The sequence below is a fragment of the Zosterops lateralis genome (genome assembly GCF_965231275.1).
Source record: "Zosterops lateralis genome assembly, chromosome: 6".
NCBI lineage: Eukaryota > Metazoa > Chordata > Aves > Passeriformes > Zosteropidae > Zosterops > Zosterops lateralis.
In genome coordinates, this window is record NC_139761.1 from 34,668,620 (window position 1) to 34,681,959 (window position 13,340).

Sequence of the window (13,340 nt, forward strand, 5' to 3'; positions counted from 1 at the left end):
AGCCTTCAAAAATCAACTGAATCTACTTATATAAGGAAATTAGCCAGTTTATCATTAGACTTGAGACCCAGGCCAACCTGACCTGCTTAAGGAAAAGAAAAAGAAGAAAACAATAATCACCAACATCAATTCCTTGCCATGCTGCACTTGTGTAATTAACTTACTGAAACCAATTAAACATAGGAAGATGCAGTTATAAATAAATAAATGCTAAAATGCTAGATGAGAAGACTTGATTATGCTGCCAAGTTCCGTGACAGACACTAAAATAATTCCACATTCCTTGGCTGATGGGTTTAGAAAGGATACCTTTCCCATCCAAAATATTCCACCAGACACCAACTGAAGACGTTCTGATTTTGTTCACACTCAAACCAATCAGGATGTTTTAATACAAACTTCTACGGAATCATCCTCTAGAATACAAGAATACCTCAGGCACAAACAATAGACTAAATAAGAGTTCCTCTACCTTCAAGGCATCTGCTAGTTGCCGATGAAGCTCCAGCAAAGGAGTATCCAGGGTGGGCTTCATCTCACCTAATTTTATTCATCTGAACTTTTGACTTGAAGAATAAAGTCTCTGTTTAGGCTCTTCCTCCAGTCAGCAGTAGATGGGCATTCCTTGAGAAACAAGTCCTGCTTAAAGATATAGATACATACATACACGTATATTTATATGTATGTATGTATGTATTTCCAAAAACATTAATTGTCAACACCTTGCAGTTACGTAGAAGTTTATCTCACCTGTTATTCACTGGTCAAATAAAATATAACCATATTCATACACTAAGGAAGGTAATAGTCTCACTGCAATGGGGTAATAATAAAATCTCAAGCTCGATTTCTCTATTTTTCAATCCATCAACAGAGGACAATATATTTCTCAAGTATCTACTTTAAAACTGAATGAAACCTATGTTGGGGCATTTCCTCTCAAACCTCCTTTATAGACTACCCAGATACCTATCTCAAACCAGATATTTCATTTAAAACAATGGAAAAATGAACAAGATGAAACCCTGACATAGTGCACAGCACCACAAACATACATTTAGATTTAGCTGAGCAGATACTGAAATTTCACTTCCCTATCTTTAATAATACAAAGAACCCATTTAGACTCTTTTGAGTATTAACAGCAGTAATTTAATTGACCTCAACATTGGTAGGGTGTGTTTGCACACCAGGAAGCCTAGAGGATGAGTCTTAATCCATCTAAATCCATTTGCAATAAAATAAAGCAGAAAGGCTGCAGAACACACAAGGTAATTGAGTGCATGGGACAAGCTGGGGCTGGCAGCAGTAGCATTAAGTCCATTAATGGTCATTAGAACATTGTGAATTTTCCCAGTCCAGTCCAATTACAATGATTTGGCCTATCCACATTACCCCTTGAAATGGTGAAGTCCATGACATTTTGGTCAGACTGAGGACCTTGGGGAACACCAAGGTGTAACTGGATTTCAAACACAGATGCTTATCCACGAAGAACTGTAATAAGTATATCTTGCAGTTTTCAGTCAATAGAAAAGTTTATGGAAGAAAATTAAAAACACACTTTTTCATCTTGCTACCTATTTCAGTTAAATTCTTAGTATCTTTGATAGCTTTTCAAATAGAGTAAATACTGGTTTTTAACACAGAAGCAGGTGCTCAAAGAAGATAAACAAGTCAGCTTGCAGTAAACCAGTTTCATCTAGTAGCTCATAGTATGTGTACTGATAGGGACAATCTGCTGACATTCCACAAATCTAAGTTAAAAAAATCATATGATTTGTGTAATTTTAAACACTATAGACATATTCAGAGGTTTAAGTGATTTTGTTTTAAAATTTTCACCTCGTATGAAATATATAATTTAAAAGAAAAAATGATGCAACATTTAGAAATATGACATTATTCATAAACCATACTAACATTACACTAAACATTGAAATTACATTTTTTTTTTCTGTAATGCTTCTTTTTTCTGAAACAAACAAACTAAAGAAACAATCCAAACTTCGGCTGGGGCACAGAAACCCTGTCCAGATGGGCTTTATAAAAAGGATGGGCAGGTAAAAGGAAGGTTAAAAATAACCAACAGACAATTTCTACTGCACTACTCCAGGACACGTCCATATGTGCAACTCCCACAGACATACCTGAGGCAGTTTACATAAGGACAGCAGTACATATGTGCCAGCCAGCAAAAAGGCATGGCCTTGTCCAGTCACTTGCAGATGTATTCCCTACTTGCAGATGTATTCTCTTTTTGGGTGGACACTGAACCTTATTTAAACACTGTGCTGCTGGAGCTGCAACCATCTCAACAGCGTGAAACTCTTTTCAGTACATCTGTGAACAGAGCAATGCTCCAACAGCAACACAAGCACTCCAATAGGCAGGTACCACCTCTTAGCTATACACTTAAAACAATGAGAAAATGCTGGACTGACTCCCTACACCTGAGGCAAATGTCAGATGTGTTCTTGCTTGACATAAAGGTCTCATGGAAACTAGTCAGTTCTCTACTCCTATTTCTTCCTAGCTTTTTCACCCTGACCCAGAACACTTGAAGTAATGGATCTCACCTGAGGAAATATTTAAATAATTACTTTTATTTGAATTAATTAACTTTCCTACATCCTATGTAAAGTAGAGCAGCATTAATTACCTATATTCTACAGACTAAGAAAGTGAGATAGGTAGAGAGGAACTCTGTGGTGCAGGAGGTAACTGAAGAGAGAATCTGAACAAGATGGATATAAGATTTCCAGTGAGATCAGTGGGTGTTCTTTAAATCACATGCTGCTCTGGGTCTCCTGACACCCTCTCATGAGATTAAAGACACAGTGTTAAAGAACAGCACTAGGGTCCAACTAGCAATATTCTAAACCTGTAATACTGAGTGTAACCAACCAGAGAGTCAACACACACCACTATCAAGTCCCACTATGAGAATTGCTGTAAACCAGAAAAGTCAGAGTGCCATAAGTAATCACATTAATCTTCTTTTCTCTTTCACTTTTCAAAGGACAGCAAGGTTTCCAGAATAATCTTCTACAGACTACATGTGCTCTTGTTCTAAATTCAAGTTCCAGGATCATAAAATGAAAGCAGAGATCCTCACAATTACAGAATTTCTTGAACTAGTACCTTAAGACAAAGCAAATATACAATAAAAAAGATTCACAATGGCAACACTAACGCTCTACAGGTGTCAATAAGCAGTGCTTCACGGATAACTTCATGCCAGCCAATTGGTCAAAAACACTAGCTGAGAAATTTTAAAGGCAATCTCCAGTCTGCATAAAGCAGGCTTTACAGTTCTGGTACACTTAGTGAGTATGATTCCCACCACCACCACTCCCAGAGTACTCCTTCTGGGTTTACAGGTTTATTGCTCATAGAATGGTGAACGAACAGGTCAGGAACTTTCATTTTCATCTGGATTTTAACTCCTGGAATGCAATGCAACAGTCATACATATTTAAATGCACAACGATTTGAGAGTAAAACTCATGGAGGAGAAACTGAAATTCTATCATTTGGACTCTTTACTGCCTCTAATTTCTACCTCATTAAGACAGAAAACAATAGTATTATTTCTTATTCTACTTTTGGGGTGCACTCATTTTGCACAGGACAAATAAAAAGTGAACAGGATCCTCACAGTTTGTAAACCAATAAGTATTTAAAACTATTGTAGTTAAAAGGTCCACAGCAGGAAATATCTGCGGATTTCAGAGGCTGATTATGTTTTGTTTCCTAACAAAATGGCATAGAGATTCCAGCTTTCTTAGAAGTGCTTCTGCCACACATTACTCTGGAGGAACTCATTCAGTCTCATCCCAAAAAAGTCTGAGAACCTGCCTTGCAGTGATACCTCTTCAACAGAGTCAATTTCGAGCTTAAAAACTCTCTTAATCTAAAAGGTTTAATGATAGGGGGAAATCATAAACTTTTCCAGATAGTTAATATATCACTTCCCTTCAATTCTCTCCAATAGATATTAGCCAGCAGTACAGACCACATCCCACGTTCCAACATTTATATCCAAAACTAAATCTGAATCAGCAAGTCTCTACAACACCTGGAATGACAACAATGGGTGCACAGTACATAAAAATAATTGACTGCTATATAGTTGAACAAACATTTTCTGTATATTTAATAGAAATTACATTTTCAGTAAAAAAATATAAATTGAATAAACATCTCCAATACATACACAAGAAAAAAGACAAAGAAAGGGCCTAGTCTTCCATTTATGAATAAAGGCATCTGGAACAATGCCTATACAAACCTACTAATTTCTTCTCTGTTCATTCCACATGGTTTTCCTATAAGCATACCTGGTTTTCTGTAACCAATTTTCATTTGCATAAATTCTTCCCAGAAAGCGAACAATTGCCTAACCTAATTATTTCTCCATTAATGGACATTTCTTCTACAATAGATAATGGAGAAATCCTTGATTAGTATCAGGAGAATAAACAGGCATTACATCAGTAAGAGCCTCAGCAAGCTTCCTTTAAATGCAGGACATTCGTTGTGCTGAGGGAATACGACTGATCTGGTATCCTGAGAAGATAAAAGTGTAGGCAAAATGGCTTTTTGCTTTTGAAAGAGATGGGCATATCTGAGGTCCTGATATTCAAAGATGAATTAAATGGATGAACTACCTGCTCTTTAAATAATAATGGCCCCTCTTCAACTGCAGCTCTAGGCTCCGTCCCTCTCCGAACCCTAATGCCAGCCCCAGCCCAATGCATCACAACGAAATCATACTCCCTCAAAGGTCCAAACCACCATTTTCTCTTGAATTTTAATACCTTTATCAGGGAACATTCTTCTAAAGTCAGTTAGACATTAATAACATAGTCGTTATTACTAATGCAGCTTTTTTCATTAAGGCACAAGAATCCAAAGTGGCAGCTAGCCCCCCAGTCACTGACACACAGATTACATAGCAGCAGTTCTACTGCAGTACTGCCTTTGAATATCACTGTGGACTGAGAAGTTGATTACTAGCGTGCCTTCCCTCTAAGCCCAGTGTGAAGTTAAGAGTGAAAAAGGAAAAAAACAGGTACTTTTGAAGGCAAAGGATCATAGTTTGGCATCTGAAATGTATTAGAGATTTACCACAAAACAATTGTTTAAGTTTTGTCTTTTTAGCAGTCGAATTAGCAAGAAAACAAATTCAGGAATCATGCTTACAAAAGGTGACATATACTGGAGTTTGCACATCCTTAAAATATAATCAAAAAAGACAGGCACTTGGGTGTTAAAAATCTTAGCCTACTTTAGGATTTGTGCAACCTCCATTTTTTCAGCAGTAAAATGTAAATAAAATTCCTGCCTTTTCTGATAGTAGGACTATGAAGCTTAATTCACTTAAATTCTGTGCAAGTCTTTTGAGCTCCTTGTATTGAAAATGGTATTTAATTAAGTATTTTATTATACTGAAGGAACAGGTATAACAAAAAAACCCCCATCTTATTTCTTTTATTGCTTATTGCATTTCGCATGTAACTGTCCAACCCCCCAATGAAAACACTAGTCCATCTGTCCCTGTTCTGATAAGGATTTACAATAGTCCAACTGCATTATAAGAGAAAAGCATTAGGATTTTAACAACACTTTTAAATTACTCATATCAATGTTCTTTTCCTGAGTTCTATGTACATTTTAAACTGAATTTTTTTATCCATTAAAATACATTCTGGTCTCCTTTGCTGTCTTATTTAGTGAATGGCTTTCAACACCTTTTTTATGGACATAGAAACAGAAATGAATGGAACATGTTGCTTTGATTTTTCCATCTACAAACAAACCAAAGTTGGTGTTGCTAGTTCTGAGACAATACTGCAGTGTTCTGTTCTTCAATGTCCTCTACTTCTGAATAAAAATGGAAGGAAAAGAGAAAGAAAACACAAAAGAGATGCTGCAGACTTAAGTAATACTGGTTAGAGCATAACTCAGAAGCCCTCTTTAGCTTTTAGGAATTTAAGAACTCCAGGGTGAAGTAGCTTCCACTTTCATGTACTACTGACTAATTCAGTAATGCTTCCCTTGATTATAAATGCTGGGACAAAGAGTCTCATACATCTGAATTAGCACAACTATTAACAGTGTTTTTCCCTGAGTTGCTGTCACAGTGCAGATTGTGGGGGTCAAATACAATACACTGAGTATGAATCTGACCCAAAAACTAACAGGAACACAACAGGCAAATTCTTGCTCCATTGTCATCCCCGTCTGGTTGGAGAAAAACTTAAAAGGCTCCAACTTGTCCTAAAAGGCTAGAAATGATACAAAAAAGCTCCCCAGAAGACAGCACTAGAGAAAAGATTTGTAAGATTATTCTCCCTGGTCTGTAGGTTCTGTCGTATACAGTTCTGAGCAGGTGCATGGAGGCCCAAGCCAGGTATGCAACACAGAGAACAATGAGGAATGATTAAAGTAATTTACATGGTCCACAAGTGCCTAAAACAAAACAAAGAGGTCTCCAAACTCTCAACAGCTCAGGATCTGAAAGATTTCACCACAGTAGAAAGCCACAGCATCCACAGTCCTGCACTCTTTTTTTCTATAAAGTGGCATAGAGTCTTTAAAACAGCTTTGTGCAACCTGCAAGTCAGCAGCTCTGAGACCAGAAAAAGTCCCTCTGCATTGCAATAGGAGACCTGCATGTCACCAAACCAGGGAAAGCAAGCCAATATTACTTTCTGCTGAACTGACAGGCTCCTTCCAGATCATTTCATATGCAATTTGGAACTAGTGTTGCACTTGGAGGTGTAAGTAGCATTAGCAAACATGCTTCAGGTTCATTTAAAAAAAGGCTTCTTATATACAGGATATTCTGACACAACGGGTAATGTCTAGCCCCTGTTTCCTTCACACGGCTTAAAGAACACGATGTACCACAATGTCAAAGGTACCTGCTTGCCTCAGTCCATGCAAAGCCAAGCCCTGGAAACCATTTAACATTATATGCTCACTGCCAAGTATTGTTTGAAAGCTGAACCTTTTAAAATATCAGTTTTCTTATTCTAAATTGGATACAGTACCCTTGTAATGACCTCCTTCTAGACATTGCTGCACTTCCCTCTCAGGATTCAAAATTGCCACTTACAATCAACCAAAGGGACAAAATGTTTCTATTATTTATGTTGATTTTTTCACGGATGGCAAAGGATTCATCATCATGTCAGCCCCTTTATTGTTACCTACTCTGCCTACTGCCTATGAGACTCAGCTGTAGCTCAAGGCCAAGCAGTGAAAGGCAAATCCTCTACACCAAGTTTGTTTGTCCTATCAATTCTTTAGAAAGCATCATGTAGGCATAAGGAAATGAAAAGCAGAGGAAACCATTTAAACTACCTTGCCATGTAGTTTGTGAACATCGTATCTTATCTGAGCAAATTCACGGAGTCCAAAAGATCCTCCAATGAGATAGAGCTGAAAAGAGAATAGAAACAGATGTGTTAGGACTGTTATGGAAAAGAACACTTTGCACATCTATAAAAATACTGTGTATACTGACCCAATTCATTTACCAAGGGACTCTGCTGTTTTTACAGCAGGAACACCAGGAAGTGAAGAAAATAATACTTCAGAAAATAAGTACAGGTGTCTCCTTCTTCTCTCTGAGCCTGGATTTCCCACATTTCCTCCTTCATACAAAGACAGCTGCTACATGACTCAGACTTTCCAGGGACTTCCTCTCCTCTTACCCCTTCTTTTCCCTCCCGATGTGGTTTCCTGACATAATGGTAGCAAAGGAACCTTTACTTCACTGCCACAGGTTTTATTCTCATAAATTTTCAAACTCTATGGGGAAGTAACAATGCCACACTGACTTACTCTGATGTCTGTGGGTAACAGATCTAATTAAGCTTCTGAACAGACCATGACTGTAGCTATAATTCAATAACATATTATCACTCAGGCTAAGAAATCATATCTAGCACACCTATCCTTTTATTACTCCTTAGTTATCCTACAATTTCCTCCATGCCTGTGAAGCTTAAGAATAATAAAGGGAGAAATGGGGGGCTCCATATCCACATAAGAAATCATTATATTATTCTTTTTTATGACAGAGTGATATCACAAAACTGTGTATGCATTTTTACCATTAGAAATGGATAAACCATCCAAAGATCAAGTATTGTTTAAAAAAACGAAGAGACTCAAAAATTAGCTAAGAAATCTAGCTACTTTGTGTAAGATTCAGGTCCCTTGCTACTGCTCTGACCTCAAAGTGTCTGCTGTTCTCTGTCAATGCAGATGCACAGGAGGCCAAAAGGCTTCACATCTAGAGATGCACATCTGAGGAAGGTGGAAGCATGAGGAAGCTCTAAGGACCTGAGTGAACATAGAAAAAAAATCCAAACAAAACCCACCACCACCAGCCTCTTTCATCATGCAATTTTGCTGTTACACTCCTTCATTACAGGCTGTTGCTGAACTGCTGTTTTCTACACACTGCTGGTTGATTTCTTACTACATATTAGGTTTGCAGCAATGGCCTGTGTCCAACAATTGTTCCAATTATGCTGTGCACGTAGTTAAAGCTTAAGTTCTTTCCAGAAAGTGGAAGTTCATGTCACTGTGGCTGCAAAGATTTGGAAATTAGAAACAAAAACTTGCCTTCTACACTTATTCATTCTCAAAGTTGCAGAACTGCATTATTTCCCACCAAGCAGGTAAAATTACTCACAATCACATGAACACTCTCTCCAGACACACACTTAGATGCTGGTAAGGTACAGGCTGGTACCCCAGAACTGACGGGTTTCTTCTACTTTGGACAGAGGACTTCACACATAGCCAGGAGTTAAAGGCTCCAGAGCCTATTTCTGGCCCTTTCAATAAGCCTTAAAATCTAGCTGATAATAAAAAACAAACAGACACGAATTTTGCAATATGAACACCCAGTTGCTGGGCCACAGAACACTGGTTTTAGAAAGCCAATCAGAAAATCATCATATGGGACCAAGTCCAGTGGCTAGAAATATGAATGACCAAAAACTGGATGGCATCATACTTGTGCCATAACTGTTCCAAGGGATTAATGATGATCTTGCAGATATTGAATAATCAAAATATTCAGTAGGGAAAAAAGTAAATTAAAGGAAAGCCTTTTTCTTGTCAGTATTTTGTAAGAAAAAATAACAGAAAGCAGAAAATGAAGTGTTCAAAATGGTTCAAAAAGAACTTTAACATTATTCAATATTTATTCAATCACATCAGAAGATTTGTCAGATGAAGATATGGTAGCACATAATGCTGAAAATCTCAAGGATCAGACCGTAATTGAATTTTAACATGGTTGACGCCTCAGCATAAATTTTCATTAGCTGATCTTCCTTAATTCCTAACAAGAATTATGTTAATTTACAGCCACTGTGTTAATAAACTTTAAGTCCTAATAAACACAAATCTGAAATGCTATAGACAAGTTTATGGCTGTTACAAACCAGAGCTTATTGCCTTTTTTTCATATTAGTATGCTGTCAAAAAATGTCTACAGCAAGGCAAAAGCAACTACGCTAGAAATGGTTCAGTTATTAAACCAGCCAGAAAGCAGCAATTACTTGTGACATCAATTAAAAATTAATTTGCCCAACAATAAACTTGCATGGAGTATATCCTGTTATGAGATGCAATATGAACAACTGGAAGACCTTGGCTTACAAAGCCATGCTGCAAGCTAAAAAGGAAATATTACATTCTTTAGCTTTAAAACTCTGCAATGTACACTGCAACTACAAAAAAATCAAGTTGAAGGTTGTTGCATGAAGTAAGTCACATGCTACTCACTTTGTCTCATCACATCCTATCACTTGCTTGACAGCAGCCATCCATGACACAGTGCATTTTACATATGCAGCTACACACAGTAAAGAAGTTGATACACACACACCCCTCTCATTTCCTGTTTTGGAATTCAGGTTTTGGCCTGACACTGCAGTTTTATTCACAACACCTTGGTACTATTAAGAGGAAAAAAACCCACTTGGTTTGTGATGCACTTTGGCTCTTCCTACAGCAGAAGCAGCATAATAGGCCCGGCAAGTTGGCACTTTTAACTTATCAGGCACTACCAGTACAGTTGCCTTTACATTCCCAATACTGCAATGGCTGATTTATCTTGCCATGAAACATCACTTAAGCTCCATCAGAGACAGAGCACATTCATGCCGTAAGAAAGTACAAATGCTGTTGAAATATTACACAGAGTAATGCTGGAAGGTTAGACCAAGATTAAATAGTTTTGCAAAGTACAGGATGCACACAAATATAAATAATGTTTACAAGACCCCTTGACCAATGTTCTAAAGAACCAAAGATGATGTCTGACTTCAGTGCAAAACCAGACCAGAATCAGTCATATTCAGCACTTTTTAATCAACCAAGAGCATGTCAATACAGTCAGCTGACAGCCCTGAGCATGAATCACACTCATCTACACACGCCAGAGCAGCAGTGGACAGGTAATTCAGTCAATTACCTTCTTAAAAACTGTCTTCAAAAGCCAATAAAAGAAAGTATAAATGAATTTATGCCACTGTAATACCATTAAAGGTAGCAAAGGACTCAGTGACTGACAATGCATGGAGTAGAAATACTAGTCTTGGCTTTAACTCTTCTGTTGCATTGTGAGGGAAGATGCTCTCGCTACCTTAATTTCAGTGAGCTGTATTTACAGACCAAGTGAACCAGCAAGAATCACCAGTCAAAATAATCAGAAGCAAGATAAGATTCAAAATTTCCAGCACCATTACTGGCTTACTGGCTTTGCATATTCTGTATGTCTCACGCACTTTTCTAGTTCCCCAAGCTGGAAAACAGAGATAATCTCTACATTTGCAAAACACTCTTCAGTTAAAAAATCACTACAATGGACAAATTTGCCCAATGTAACCCAAAAGCAACAGTGAAGTCCAGTATGTTCTATCCACTAGTCCAGGCACAAAAAGACAGTAGAAGCTATTCAGGATGCCCTATAAATATAAGTTAGGTTGGCAACATTCTAATGAAGTCAGAATCAAGTTCGCTCTCCTGTTAACTGAAGAGGGAGAAGTAATGTCACATAAAATAAAAACTAATTTTTTTAAATTACAATTTTAGAATCATACAGATACTTAATGTACATGATAAAATATTAAGGCACTGGCATCTGAAGGATACTCCAGCTGGAAAGTTTATATACACCTGCATTCTTTGTGAGGGAACTATTCTTTTTATTTGCTTCACATTGCAGAGAAAAAAAAAACCTACTATGTAGTGAGCATCACCTATCCTATTACCTGAATGCTCTCAGCAGATCGATGAAATGATAGTAACTTCTCATTTTTTCCTTAACGCTGGAAATTTAACTTAGGGAGGAAAAGATCATTAACCATACTAGTCAGCCAGCACTTAACACCAAAGCAAACAGTTCAACAGCACTGCTAGCACAACCCCCATTAAAGATCCCATGTTGGATTATTCCTTTATGTTTCAGTGAGTACACAAAAAAACCCCTACAATGTTGTAATGCAATTATGCATGCATGGAAGACTTGCATGTTCCAAAACAAAATGAAAGATAGGATGTGACATAAGAGCACCATCTGTCACATACACTCAGCAACCTCAATAAACATTTTATGTAAAAAAATGACATAAAATTCTCTTTAATAACATTCTTTTAAAAATTCTATTTGTTCACGTCTCCATTGTGAAGTATGTTATGCAATCAGTTATAGATGGCATCAGACTGATCCCTTGAACTGCATCTTAGGATGGGAAATACTTGTATTTGTCACCAGCCACAGTGGGTGGTCACTGAGGGCTCATAACAGCAGAACTTAGGACTTACAACAGATCCCTTTTTTAGCTTCCTGCATAATCTAAAGCACCCAACTTCACTTCATTGGGTTAACAATAAAATACGAAAATGCTTCTCTAGCAGCACCAGCAATTTGCCATGTTATACATATCCCTGTTGTTAGAGAAAGCCATTCCTACTACAGTACCAGTTGTGAAAGAGATTATTACAAAGTCATAAATCCCTAAATTAACCAAATCACAATGTTTAGTGCTGGCAACGCAGATCATGTGGTGGTAGAAAATGTTATGATAGGTATACAAAGAAGGAACATGGTAATTTTCTAACCTCTTCTTCAAGACTGCTGCTACAGAACTCTCCAGCTATTCATCAGGAGCTTCAAAACTAAAGCAGTAGTGAATTATTTTAGTTCAGTTTGCAGTGATCACAGCAAAGAGAGTTTTGGGGGTTCCTTTTAAAAGAACTGTCAGATATGCAGTGCAAGACTGGTGAAAGATGGCTATTTGGCAGTCCAGAAGACCGAAGTCTCTTTTCTTTTCCCTAAATAAAGTAGCAGGGCAAATTGCCAGTCCCAGAAAAGACCAGGCAAGTCATCTTAACCTGAAGCGCCCCCCACTGCCAGCTCTGACTCTCAGAAGTTTATTCCCCACAGCCATTCCTACACTTGGCTCTAACGCTGAAACTGCAGAGAAGAGAGAAAAACAGTGCAAAGTCTCCTCAGAAATTTAATAAATCCTCTCCTCACCCTCAACGGAAGCAAAGAAGGGTCTACCTTCACTTCTGGTCAAAAAAAAAAAAAAAAAAAAAAAAAAAAAAAAAAAAAAAAAAAAGTAAATAACTTTTAGTTCACACCAGAGGTCTCCTTTGAGGGAAAACAGAAACCAAACCCTCATGCATCCATATGGAGTTTTTTCATTCAAAGGCACATCAAGTAAGCAAATGCTCTGACTTAATGCATATGCTAGAATCTCACATTTGCATTACAGTCAAAAATGGATGAAATGTAGCAGTAGATGACCACATGGACACCATGCTGGCATTCAGGAACAGCAGCTGGTATAAACTGGACACAATTGTTACTGACTGATAAAGCAGAGTGTAGTTTGCACAGCACGTAGAACATGTGCAGAATATTAAACTTGGCCCAAGGTATCAGGTTAATTGGCTCAGTAAGAGAATGTTCAAAGCAATGATTTTAAAGATTGCAAATATGAATGGCTAAAGGCCAGAGAACAAAAAAAAAACAAAAAACAAAAAACCACCCTGTCCATAACCTTGCTATCTTACTATTCAATGTCTTAAGAGAAAACAAAACTTTTGTTTGTTTAAATGTCCAATTCATAATAGGTTTTAAACCAAAGAAAACACATGTAATAGAAATCAACCTAAGAATAATGCAGAAGAGATAAAAACCCATATGTTCCTCAATGCGAGCATGAGCAAAAAAGGGCATTTTCAGCCACAGCATTGTCATTTTAGATTACACACTTTGCTTCGGCTGGTCACGC

The 13,340-nt window shown here is 37.5% G+C and overlaps 1 protein-coding gene across 1 annotated transcript in view; it reads right to left on the reverse strand.

The window, feature by feature from the left end:
• The window catches only part of COX16 (cytochrome c oxidase assembly factor COX16), a 42,801-nt gene that overhangs the window by 22,827 nt on the left and 6,634 nt on the right, over window positions 1–13,340 (reverse strand). Inside the window, exon 2 of the mRNA XM_083862584.1 lies at window positions 7,375–7,452. Coding sequence (XP_083718710.1) covers window positions 7,375–7,452 — 78 coding nt within the window. The remainder of the gene's footprint in view (window positions 1–7,374; window positions 7,453–13,340) is intronic.